The sequence below is a fragment of the Dermacentor variabilis genome, chromosome 1 (assembly GCF_050947875.1).
Source record: "Dermacentor variabilis isolate Ectoservices chromosome 1, ASM5094787v1, whole genome shotgun sequence".
Taxonomy (NCBI): Eukaryota; Metazoa; Arthropoda; class Arachnida; order Ixodida; family Ixodidae; genus Dermacentor; species Dermacentor variabilis.
In genome coordinates this window covers 173968944-173980938 of record NC_134568.1, presented here as the reverse complement: position 1 = coordinate 173980938, position 11995 = coordinate 173968944, and the positions used below count along the sequence as shown (strand labels likewise).

General features: G+C 44.3%; 1 protein-coding gene across 5 annotated transcripts in view; it reads right to left on the bottom strand.

Moving 5' to 3' along the window:
- Positions 1-8936: 8936 nt before the first annotated feature.
- qm (geranylgeranyl pyrophosphate synthase quemao) overlaps positions 8937-11995 on the bottom strand; it is a 35500-nt gene continuing 32441 nt past the window's right edge. For all 5 annotated transcript variants that reach the window (XM_075699656.1, XM_075699662.1, XM_075699669.1 and 2 more), the window contains one exon: positions 8937-9575. In XM_075699656.1, the coding sequence (XP_075555771.1) occupies positions 9500-9575 (76 nt within the window). In that variant the 3' untranslated portion in view covers positions 8937-9499. The remainder of the gene's footprint in view (positions 9576-11995) is intronic.

Below are 11995 nucleotides of genomic sequence, written 5' to 3'. Positions count from 1 at the left end.
GAAGTTAAAGACGCACGGGGAAAGTGAGTGTTATAGACAATGCGTGGTTGACCTGTGCAAGCGACATTGTCTTAGAACCTCAGTCATTGAATAAAGGGAAAATGAGACATCCACCCGTTTTGTAGCAATTGCTACAAAGGAAACCCGTACGGGTTCCTCGAAAGAAAAGCCTCATAGTTGAAGAAAAATTCGTCCTGGTCCGGGACTCGAACCCGGGACCACCGCCTTTCCGGGGCAGCCGCTCTACCATCTGAGCTAACCAGGCGGCTAGCAGATGGTAGGGCGAAGTCGAATTTGTCGACAACACGAAGCAAAGGCAAGAGTTGCCTTTTCAACTCTTGCCTTTGCTTCGTGTTGTCGACAAATTCGACTTCGCCCTACCATCTGCTAGCCGCCTGGTTAGCTCAGATGGTAGAGCGGCTGCCCCGGAAAGGCGGTGGTCCCGGGTTCGAGTCCCGGACCAGGACGAATTTTTCTTCAACTATGAGGCTTTTCTTTCGAGGAACCCGTACGGGTTTCCTTTGTAGCAATTGCTACAAAACGGGTGGATGTCTCATTTTCCCTTTATTCATTGCTTCTCTCCACCTTGCGGGTTTCCGCAGAACTACTACGTCAACCTCAGTCATTCTATCCCTTGAAGAGCACTACTCAGAATGGGCAACTTACGGGAGAAATGTCCTTCAGCGCAGAGTTGCTGTTGTAATGATTCTGGCAGAACGAGAGCTCCCCAAAATGGCAACTTCCTTGGGTACCTTGAACTGATCGCCAAGTTTGATCCTTTCCTTGCTGCCCATATAAAGAACTTTGGGAATGCTGGACGTGGCAAGACATCTTACCTCTCCTCAACCATTGTGGAAGAGGTTGTAGAAGCTCTTGGAACTGAAGTCCGAAAGAAAAATGGCTTGCGTGATTGCAAGTCCCAAGCACTTCACTCTTTCGGTTGATTCTACACCTGATTCGAGTCACAGGGATCAACTTACAGCGGTCATTCGCTACGTCGCTAACAATGGGCCTGGAAAACATTTTCCCTGGTTTTTACCAATAACCAGTCATAAAAGGGAAGATCTCGCGAAGTCAATGCGCGGCTTCTTAAAAAATCTTGGGAGTTAACTTCCAAGACTGTCGTGACCTGTCATATGAGAATGCGAGCAATATGGCTGGCAAATACTCTGGCATGCAGGCTCATTTGAAAAAAAAAAAATCAGCCTGCAAGCAAATTTTATCCCTTGCGCTGCTCGCTCTCTTAACCTGGCTAAGGCACATGCTGTAGATACTTGTGGGCAAGCCGTTAGTTTTTTTAGGACTTGTACAGCATATATATGTTTTCTTTGCTGTGTCTAATCATCACCAGGCTGTACTACAGGCTCACTTGATAAAAAACACGACAGCGGTAATCCCAACGCAAGTCTCAAACATGCGGTGGCCAGCACAAGCGGATGCAGCGAGGGTTCTTGTAGCAGGTTCTAAAGAAATCAAAGCCGCCTTGATGGAACTATCCGAAGATCATGATGAACGAGCAGAAACAAAGCATGACGCAAATCCTTGGCTGAAGGCAATGACAATGTTGGAAACCGCGCTGATGGCCGAGTTTTGGGATAGAGTTTTGCAGCACTTCAACGCCACCAGCAAGGTATTTCAGAGCCCAACACTGTCATTGAATGCTGCCGTAAGCATGATGAAATCGTTGTGTGATTATGTATCTGGCTGAAGAGAGAGGTCGATGAAATCGAAAAGCTTGCGAAGGAAGCGTCGGACATTGCTTCGTACAAAGCAGGCACCCAGAGAAAGCAAAAACAATCGACACGATATGACAGCACTGAAGGCACAAGGATGCCAGAGCCACAAGATCTTCCAGCTAAGTTCCGCTGTGAAACCTTCGTCATGATTGCTACTCTCCTGCACGCTCTCACAGCTCGCTTGAGCGCTTGCACCAAAGTGTGCTCGCAGTTTGCTGTTATTACAGATTGTAACTGCTTTTCTCCAGCGCAGAGGCGCCTGCAGGTAATGGACCTCATCAAAAAGTATCCATCTGATCTGCCTGGCACATTTCCTGATGAGATTGAACAGTTTATTTCATTTGCAAGCAACGAAGGGTGTTCTTCTGTGGCAGACATGCTGAAACTTCCAATTCATGAAAAAGCTTGAAGGTTCATTCTCAGATGTTCATATTGCTGTTAGAATTTTTGTGTGCTTGATGGTCACAAGTTGCACTGGCGAATGATCATTCAGGAAGCCGAAATTGATCAAGAACAGGTTTCGATCAACGATGACCGACAGCCACCTCAGCGATTTGTCGCTGCTGAGCATGGAGACGGAGATTCTTAGGAAGGTCAATGTTGAAGATCTCGACAACAAACTGTCCCAGCAAAGGGCACAAATTGCTTGTAGAAACGTACATACCTTTCCTTCTTAAAAGATGAATGAAAAGAGAAAACATGTTAATATGTATACACGCCCCATTTCAAGGCTGAATTTCTGCCTTGAACCTATTTTCTACACTGTTGAAGTAGAAAATTTTTGTAAAAATGTAATTTTTTTCCGCAATTTAATGGCAGAAAAGGCGTGTGCAATATGAATGTTTCCTTCTTTTATAGAAGTGGATATTGCCTGCAAAAATGTATATTACCTGTTTAAAAGTGAGCGATCTTTGCATAAATGAAACTATGTATGATTGTTTATTTGTGAGTGTTATTAAAAACATTTACCCTTCTTTCAGTATGAACTAACTAGCCCGACAAATCTTAATGCTGTCTATGTCTCTTCGTCTCCTGGTATAGTTCGATTCCGATGACAACCTCTCCACGTGCATGCTCTGTGAGAAAGTAGACGCCCAGGCGATTTTCATAAACATTCCGGAGATTCCTCGAGTAAATACGGCATGTGTCCTTTGTAGCGAATTCTAAAAAGCATTAAGTCTCAAGAGTGATGAGAGGGTAAGGCGGGAGGAGGAAGGGGCCCCCCTTGTATTTTTAACCGGGCCCTCAGCACTGTAAATCCGGCCCTGTCTACCACCCTTCGCACAGTAACGCATTACATTACGCATAGTTACTCCCAGACAAGTCACAAAAAATATTGCTTCCAAGTTCTTCCTAATGTTTGTTCACAACATCACACAAGCTGTAACTTCTAGTACGCTGAAGCTTTATTTGTCATTTCCAATCGCCACATTCAACAGGCAGATACAGGACACATTACACTTCAATTCTGGGAAATGGAATTTGCTGTTCGCCGAGCTGCTGTGTGGCGAGCCGCCGGACGCGTCCGGAAACGCTGCTTTGCCTTCGATGTGCGGCGCTCGCCGAGCAGCGGCGTGGCGTGGTGCTGGAAGCATCTGATGCGCTGCTTTGCCTTCATGGAGGAAGGAAAAAGTTAGGAGAGAGCATTACGCCACGCAGCCAGCCTTGGCAAGTGAACGCTCCATGAAACCAGCCCTTTGCTCAGTGGTGGCCTAACACGTCACCTCTTGCGTCGAGATCACGGAGCAAGAATCGAGATTTGTTGAGACGTTTGGTCGCGCCTCCTTCAGGCGCTTCTCTTCTAGCTGGGCAGTGCGCTTGGTCTCCATGGTGTCTTTCGCTGCCTGACGTGCCTCCTTCAGCTGGTTTTCTTCCTCTAGCTGGGCAGCGTCCATATATGGACCAGTGCAGAATATGGTGTGGCGTGGTGTGCTGTTTCGAACATACACTATACCCATTTTAAGACTGTGGCTTGTATCATCTCCAACCAATCTGCTTTGCCGGTTGCCATTTCATGCTTACATCAACTCTCGATTACGGGAGAGCCCGCAAAAATTTTTGTATGTGTGTGTGTGGAATGAGAGCCCGAGATTCTGGAATGGAATAGGCACATAGTCCTGGAGCATTAAATGGTCATTTTAAGATAGAGTACAAAACTGGACTATGCAAATTACCCTAAACTAGGCTTGGCCAATTTCTTATATTTATCAGTTATGACTAAATACCGGCCCTTTCAGTATCCGTCCAAAGGTGACTGCCTCTGCCACGGTAATTGCAAACAAAACAGTATTCTGCACATTCTAACACTTCTGAAGCCCTGGAAACATATTTTTATTACAAGATTTAAGTGCATTTATATAAGATTCAATTGCATTTAAAGAAAGTAACATTTAGTTGTCAAGAGTGATCAATTTCGCAAGTACGCATTTGACCTATGACACAAGGATAGGGCTAAAATGCAATGTTGCCAAGGGTTTCGCCCTGCATGAGTCCACAGTGATTTGAAATGCATGCCATGTTTTTTACAGACTGTCTAGCTTCCTGAAGGTGCAATAACAGGCAGTCGCAAAGATGTGCTTGAAAAAGAATAAGCCTAGTTAACATATGGCACTAAATACGAAACATAACAGGTTGTCCTGGAAGACATAACAATGCGAGCTTTTCAAAGTGACAATAACAGTATGTACATGAAAACATAATAGGTAACATTATTTATAGCATTGTTAAGGATTCAAAAATGTTTTTGTTACGAGGCATGCAAACACAAGCAGTAAGCAATTACAAAGTGTTTTATTAACTGGATTTGGAAGAGTGGAATGGATCAGCTCAGCCACTTCAGGAGTGGGAATGGTCAAACTTTCACCTTTCTGCGGAGTTAAAAGGAGTGGAAATAATGGGGATTTCAACTCCCTGGAATGGAATGGAAGGCCCCTTTCCAGAACTGTGATGCAAACAAATGAGGGTGTGTCATTTTGCATTGCGTACCAACTTTAAAACAATCCTTTTCAGAAACACAGTCAGTGGCATGTGCTTGAAGGGTGTTTGTCTTCATAAAAAGGGTAAACACTGTCTTGCACAATAGAATACATTTTGCCCACTCTTAGCAGTGCTGTACTACGCAAGCCAAAAGTAAACAACATGCGACTGTGATTTAAAGAAGTACAAGAATCTTTCATGGCTTACTTTTTTGCTTTATTAGATAGCTGCCAACACTGTAATCATGCTTTTTTATGGAGCCTCAACTCATTGAAGCCATAACAAATCAATAATTATGCCATCGTTTAATGTACCAATTCAATATGCACCTTCCTGTTGCATCACAGAAAATAGAGGTGGTGAACAAATGGCATCAAAATCTGCTAATGCCTGCAGTGGTCAGCCTGGTGCAGTGGTTGCAAGTCATGTCACAACTGTCACTGAAAGCTTGGCGCACGCCACCACAACAGCTGATTTTTCCTCCTTCATTGGGTGCTTTTCTGCATTACACAGAAGTCTGGTCCTCTAAGAATGCGATGTGGCCCTCTCGTCTTCTCTTTCCTATTATCCTGTTGAGTGCACAGCTTTTTGGCACAACCTATCAATATTTAGGAGTCGCTATGTGCCTATACGCAACTGCAGCACTGTTTGCACAGGAAGTCTTTTGAATTCAGCAAGACGATGTAGCAGTGCACTTTATTCTCAGAGCCACATTGTTTGCTTTTGTCATGCTAGTACATGTGTAGTTTCCCACTTGCGTTTAGCAGCAAACGTTTTAGTGTTGAGTTGGTGGCTTTATCACACTTTATCACTTTATCACAAGTACATGAACGTAAAGAGTGCAAGGCCAGGTGTGGACCTGTTCGAAACAGATTGCAGTACGACAGCCAGCGTTTACGCGGCTTGCCTCCAATAGCACAATCATTTCATGGAAACGCTACATTCAAGGTACTTCGTACAAACTACAAACACTATGGCCACTGTTTTGCTGAAGAAAAATGATGGGCTAAAGTGAATCTGTTGACTACAAACCATTTGTTATACCTCGTTTATTACACAAATGCATAAACCAAAGAGGCGGGTCAAAAATGCTACTGCCTTGACATCCACTAAAAGGTCAATTACAAGAAAACTACTTTGAATAACACTACATGAGAGCTGTTGAAAGTGCAGAAAATGCACAAGGACTACAAATATTCTATAAAGGGACAATAAAGGCAAACACTAAGTAGATCTGGACTGTGTAAATACCATTCCAGAAAGCTCGCAACGCTTCTTTTGTGCCATAAAAAGACTTAAGTTTACGACAAAATTGCACCTGAAGGGTCCGAATGCGTTATTCGAAATCCAAATCTCAAGCTACCCAACCGAGGGAGTGGTGACATTGCACACGCCATCACCACCCTTTGCTGCTGTCGGTGAGTAAAATTCCGCCCGACAGATGGCGCTACTGAGCTAAGGTAGAATGCAGCCGCAATGAAGCACAGAGCTCTATGGGGATACAATAGGTACGAGGTCATCCGAGGTATGTGGAAAGGTGCAATGGTTCCAGGATTTACTTTTGGAAATGCGGTTGTTTGCTTTAAATCAGGGGTACAATCGGGACTCGACGGGAACCAAAGGTCAGCGGGTCGCCTCGCATTGGGCACTCACGGGAAGAATACAAATGAAGCTGTGCAGGGTGATTGGGCTGGACTAGTTTTGAAGTGAGGGAAGCTCGCAGTAAAATTGAATATAAAGAACAGCTGAGGGATATGGAAGAAAGTAAATGGGCTGGGATAGTGTTCAGGTATCTGTACAGAAAAACATTGATTCACAGTGGAGGAAAAGAACTAGGAAGCTTACCAGCAAGTATGCGGCCTGTAGGGTGAGCAACACAGCAACAAAGAACGTCAAGCGGAAAGTCAGAGAGGCAGAAATAATCTCATGGGTGGCGGCAATGGAAAAGAAACCTGCCATGAGTAACTACTTAAGAGGAAAAAACGAAATCAGGAAAGAAACCATTTATGATAACTCAAAGGGAAGCTCATTACTTTTCGAAGCGAGATAGGGGTGCCTTCGAACACGCACCTATAAAGCGAGATACAAGACGGAAGAAGCATGTGCTTGCTGTGGTAAAGCTAGGGAAACTATGGAGCATGTTTTATTAGAATGTGAAGATATCTACTCAGCGGTCGATTTAGGCGCCACCGGCCTCCTTGAAGCACTTGGGTTCAGCGGGAGCAGTGGAAAAGCAAACATGTCCGCAATAGGCATTAGTAAGAGGTGATTAGAGGAATTGGTGGAAGTAGGGAAACGACAAAAACGGAGACGTACAAAAGCCCAGTTCGAAATAGGGCATCAGAAAATTTGGTTGGGGTAGTTCATAGTGTTTTATTTTTTATTGTTTAACTAGGCAGGACATTAGGCAGTATAATAGCAAGGGCTTGGTGGCGCAACCCACCGCCCCGTTCCAAAGGAGACGCTAATAACAGCCATCCATCCACCAAGAGTGGTGGATTCGCCGTTGCAGCTGTTTTTTGATCAAGTGGCGTAGACCGTTCAGGCATCCCGCGACATCACATGGAAGTCGAATTCTCAGCTATTTGCAGTTTGTGCGAGTTTTGCAAGCCAGCAGAACTAGTGCAGCACTACGCAATAACGAAACTAGTGAAACGGCATGTTCCGCTGTTACTCACGCTTTACCCATTTAATACCGTTCACAAATACCGAGTCTAGTGTATTTTATCATGCATTTTTGCAACGTTGTATATTATTTTCATAAACAGTATTCTTTTTGCTCTGTTAATAGTAACAAGTGTTTGTGTGCCTTCAGATATTGCTTTGTATTCCCTGTGCCTTGAATATTGTATAATACGGCAATCTTTTTATAGCACTGTTCCTGTTCGAAAATCGTGCTTTTTAATGTCTTTACCGTTTGAAATGCCCCCGTTGCTTTATGCCCTGCCATAGAGTCTGCAAGGTTCTTAAGAAAAAAAAAAAAACGCGATAGCATGGGCGGCGCGGAGTCGAGTGAAAATGAAACCTCTCGACCACTCACGTCGTTGTCAAGGGCAACTTCAAAGAGTTTTTTTTTCTTAAATATGGAATAGAACTGGGGAGGCAGCATTTTATTTCGTCTTGTAATACAAGGATGTTTTTTGCAACGAATGGTTGAGTACTAGTGACAGAATAAGGAGTGCTTTCGTCATCAGGCAAGTGCTTGAATGTACCGGGGGAGTCTCTAACCATGTCCTGCTTTCACCTGTTTTTTGATTATTAAGGTTCCGTTCACGATAATATTGACACCTTAGAAATTCTCGAGCACTAATCTATCACTTTAGCTTGCTTTATATTTGCCTTTAGTGTCCCTTTAAGTTATAGCTTCCCCAGATGCCAGAAACTGGCAGTATGGCCACAGTGGTGAGGAGATTGAAGCAAGATTTAAGTGCAGGATTAGCTTTAAGTGCAAGATGTCAGCATTCACAACACGTACACCTGCTACATAGAGGCCTGCCACCACCGAGCTTGATATTTTAATCTCCATTCCAAATGCATTGCCGAGACATTGTGCATCTTTCAGCATGGCATGGCTGTGCTACCTAAGTCATTTCACTGTGCCAGGAAGTTGTTTCAAAGCAAAGTGTTCACACAATAATGACAATGTTGCTGGTAGCACACAGATGTGCAGAATTCATTTAATTCATGTACACCCAGTTACACAGCAATATTGCCACCTGGTACAACCTAGCACAGTGCTGCATTCCACTCCAACTATGAGATTGTCTCCCCACTTGCACTTATATATTTAGTCCTCTGCAGCAAGTTACTTTTCAGAAGCCTCTTGGTGCTATGCATTTTTTTCTTGGTATATCTGCATTTTTTCCTGCATACCTGTGCACACCAACTGTTTCATATTATTCCTGCCATGATAAACTACTATTTAAAAAGTTATTCAAAATAAAACTAAATTTGCACTTTGTTGTTGAAGAGACTGAGAAAAACTTTGTATGTTGCATCAACCATAAAGGAAATTAAGCAACAACTTTGACAAAGGCATTTGTTGCAGAAACGTGCTGGTGCTAGTGGGTGTTTGCCACTAGCATTACTGATTGGTGCTGCTTCATGGCACCACACTGTGTCCACTGTACAAAGCCCATGCAGCAGTCTGCTATACAGATGGACTCTCAGCCATATGCTCAATCAACAGGTGCTTCTTTGCTTTTTACATCATGCACAAGAGACTTTATGTATAAAAATGTAGCAACACAGTTGCATTTTTTATTTCCAAGTAACAATAAAAAATAATAAAGACTAAAATAACAACTTATTATCCATTTCAAAAATGGGTGAATTCACGTGAAATCTATGCCTCCCCTCTTTTGGGACACGCAAAAGAAACAAAATATAAAGCAATCTTTCCAGACCACTACGTCCTTTTGCATTTTGCTTTTTCGCAGATAATTAGCAAACCATTGAGAAGTCATTTGTTCCTATGACACTACAAGTGTGCAATGGAGCCTTATTAATGGTTGAATCATTTTTCATATTTCATTAAATGGCTGTAAGCTGCTTCATTGTAAACAATAAAGACGGCACCTTCTAGTGCATAGATGTAGGTGCACAGACTAGTATTTGGATGATTTGAATGTTGACACACAGCAGATGCTGCATTAATGTGATCTGTGCGCGTGCAGAGTACTTTGAAGAGAAAAGTTTGGCAAAACTCGAGTGTAGAGTATGTGAGATGATGATGTCAAAGATGTACACAAAATGTACACTGATGTGCGCTTCTGCTGAAATGATCTTCACCAGTTCTTGAGCTCATCAAGAACTTGAACTATATAAGGATTGCCTCCAAGCTTTTCAGCTTCCCTCCGTGCTCTGCAAGGACAGACAGAAAAACCGTAGTTGTGAAACCGTAGAACCGTCAACAGCACACTTATGGGCCTACATGTCTGACTGAAGCCTTGTGAGCACACTAGCTTACTGCACAGCTTTCACAAGAACCACTAAAGTGAAGACAAACAAGAGGAATGAGGGGACCCAAGGGGCTTGGCTTTTTTTTTTTAGTGAGTAGGGACAAGGTTATGCATATTGGAGCTAAAGAAGGGCAAATCCCAAATGAGAAGGAGATGAGCCCTCAGGTCTGATATGGAAGAATGCAGGAGAGGAATGCTGCTTGCAGGTGCTGGTCAAAGCAAAAAGAGAGCTTCTGCGGCATGGTGGGTGGCTCACCTCCATGCACGTTTACATCACTTCTACCTTGGCTACTACTCAAAACTTTTTTTATTAATTATTCTTGTGGTAGAATGCTCACTGGACAGTGCTTAACAATTTCAAGTGCATTATAGTCAAAATTTCCAATGGGGCCTGGTGAGGGCCCTTCATTGTATGTTCATTTGAGCCTCCCTCTTGTATGGCCTTCACCACTGTTCCCTAGCCAGGTTAGTGATGTAAGGTTTAGCGCTATCATATCCACTGGGGCAAATTAAAATTGCCATGGACTGCTAGAATGGAAAATTTTGATGTCTTACTTTTGCTTGTGTGGGTGCTTTCAGAATTTAATGCAACTAATAAAGCCACTCTGTTCAATATTGCACCGGGTGATTTTTTAAAATGAAAACATAAAAAAAATTTGAAAAAGAAAGAAAGATTTAATTGAAGTGAGGATGCCTTCTTCACTATTTGCTACTTTAGGACAGCAGATACTAGACAGGTGAGTAGCTGTTGTAGTCTGTTCACTAATAAACTAAACATTTTTCATTAACATTTTAATTAGTGGTTGTAAGGCCCTTGTTGCAATGGCAGCATTGCAGGAGCGCTTTGTGGGAGGCAACAGCATTATGCCTAAATTCAAAAGCACCACTTGCTGTTAACATATTTGTCAGCAAAAATTCACCTCTTTGTGCTTCGATTTGAGCGCTTGGCACACAAAAAGCACAGGAAGCACATGATGCTTCCAGCCTGATTCAGTTTCTTTATGTTAACAGGTTCATCACCTGTGCTCCCCTCTCATTTCACGAAGCTCATCTGTCAGCAACTGACAGTTGCTTGCAGCACCAGCTGCAAGCAACTGTCAGTTGCTGACAGATGGATTGATCGGATGCCTCAGCAGGCCATAACAGTGAGCTGCTTTGAATCACAAAAGTGTAAAATATTGTGGGCATGCTACTGCCGCTATTTGTGAACCCTGTTTTGGAAAGGTAAACTTTTATCGACAGATACCTCACAAGCAATGATGTTTTTAAGATCAAACCACTTGCACAAGCCTCCTGCGGCACCCCACCGCAACACTGCCATTACAACATGGTCCTTAAAACCAGTAAAAGAAAAGTCCATTAAAGGGACACTAAAGGTTACTATTAAGTCAACGTGGCCTGTTGAAATACCATCACAGAAACCTCGAAACGCTTGTTTCGTGCCAAGGAGAGACTTATTTTAAGAGAAAATGCGTTCTGAAGCGTCCGCGTACCTCTAGCGCAGTTCAAGTCGCCCGCCCTCCGATCGAGGAGTACTGACATCATGGTCTCATAGTGACGTTGCGCCATCGCTGAGTAGAACGGCGTCCGCAGACGGCGCTACGGCTTTTCTGCGCAAAACGCGAACGCGCGGCCAGAAACAGAGCCAAGACAGAGCCGACAGCAGAGCGAAAGCGGGAGTGTGGTGGCTAGCGGAAGGAGAAACGAATTACGTCCCACATTACGTCCCACGGCACACGGAGAGTCCGTTTTCGTTAAACTATAGGCTGCGGCGAGCTCGCAGCGTGGTCGGCGTGGTCTATGAGAAGCGACGAGCCCTTTCGCACTCGCAACAGGGCATAAAAATGTGCGAATCGACGCAAAACTCGGCCTAGAAACGTGCTTCGCCACAGCCAGGGCTCAATACGACCCAAGCTGGCACGACCCAGATGTCGTTTCCCGCACCGCCACCAGGCGCCGCTACTATACCTCAAACTCCAGCGCAAGACGCTCATAAGCTGGTACTTCATTCTATGACGCTAACTTCGACGGTCGTCGCAATGGACCCTGACACCGACAGATTGGCTCGCGATGGTGGGCTCAACTTCAGCGATTTGAGCACCGACGAGCGCGACCTGCTGCTGAGGGCTCGCACTGCCGGCGTCATTGCGTACTACGACGGCGGGCTCGACACCGGCTCTCCGGAGCGGGAAAGCAACGAGGGCTTCCCACGACATCACATGGACGTGGCATTCTCGCTGCTTGTTCCAAATGAAAGTTTCGCGAGCCAGCAGAACCCTCACAGCACGACGCGATAACGAAACTACTGAAACTCCAAAGCGT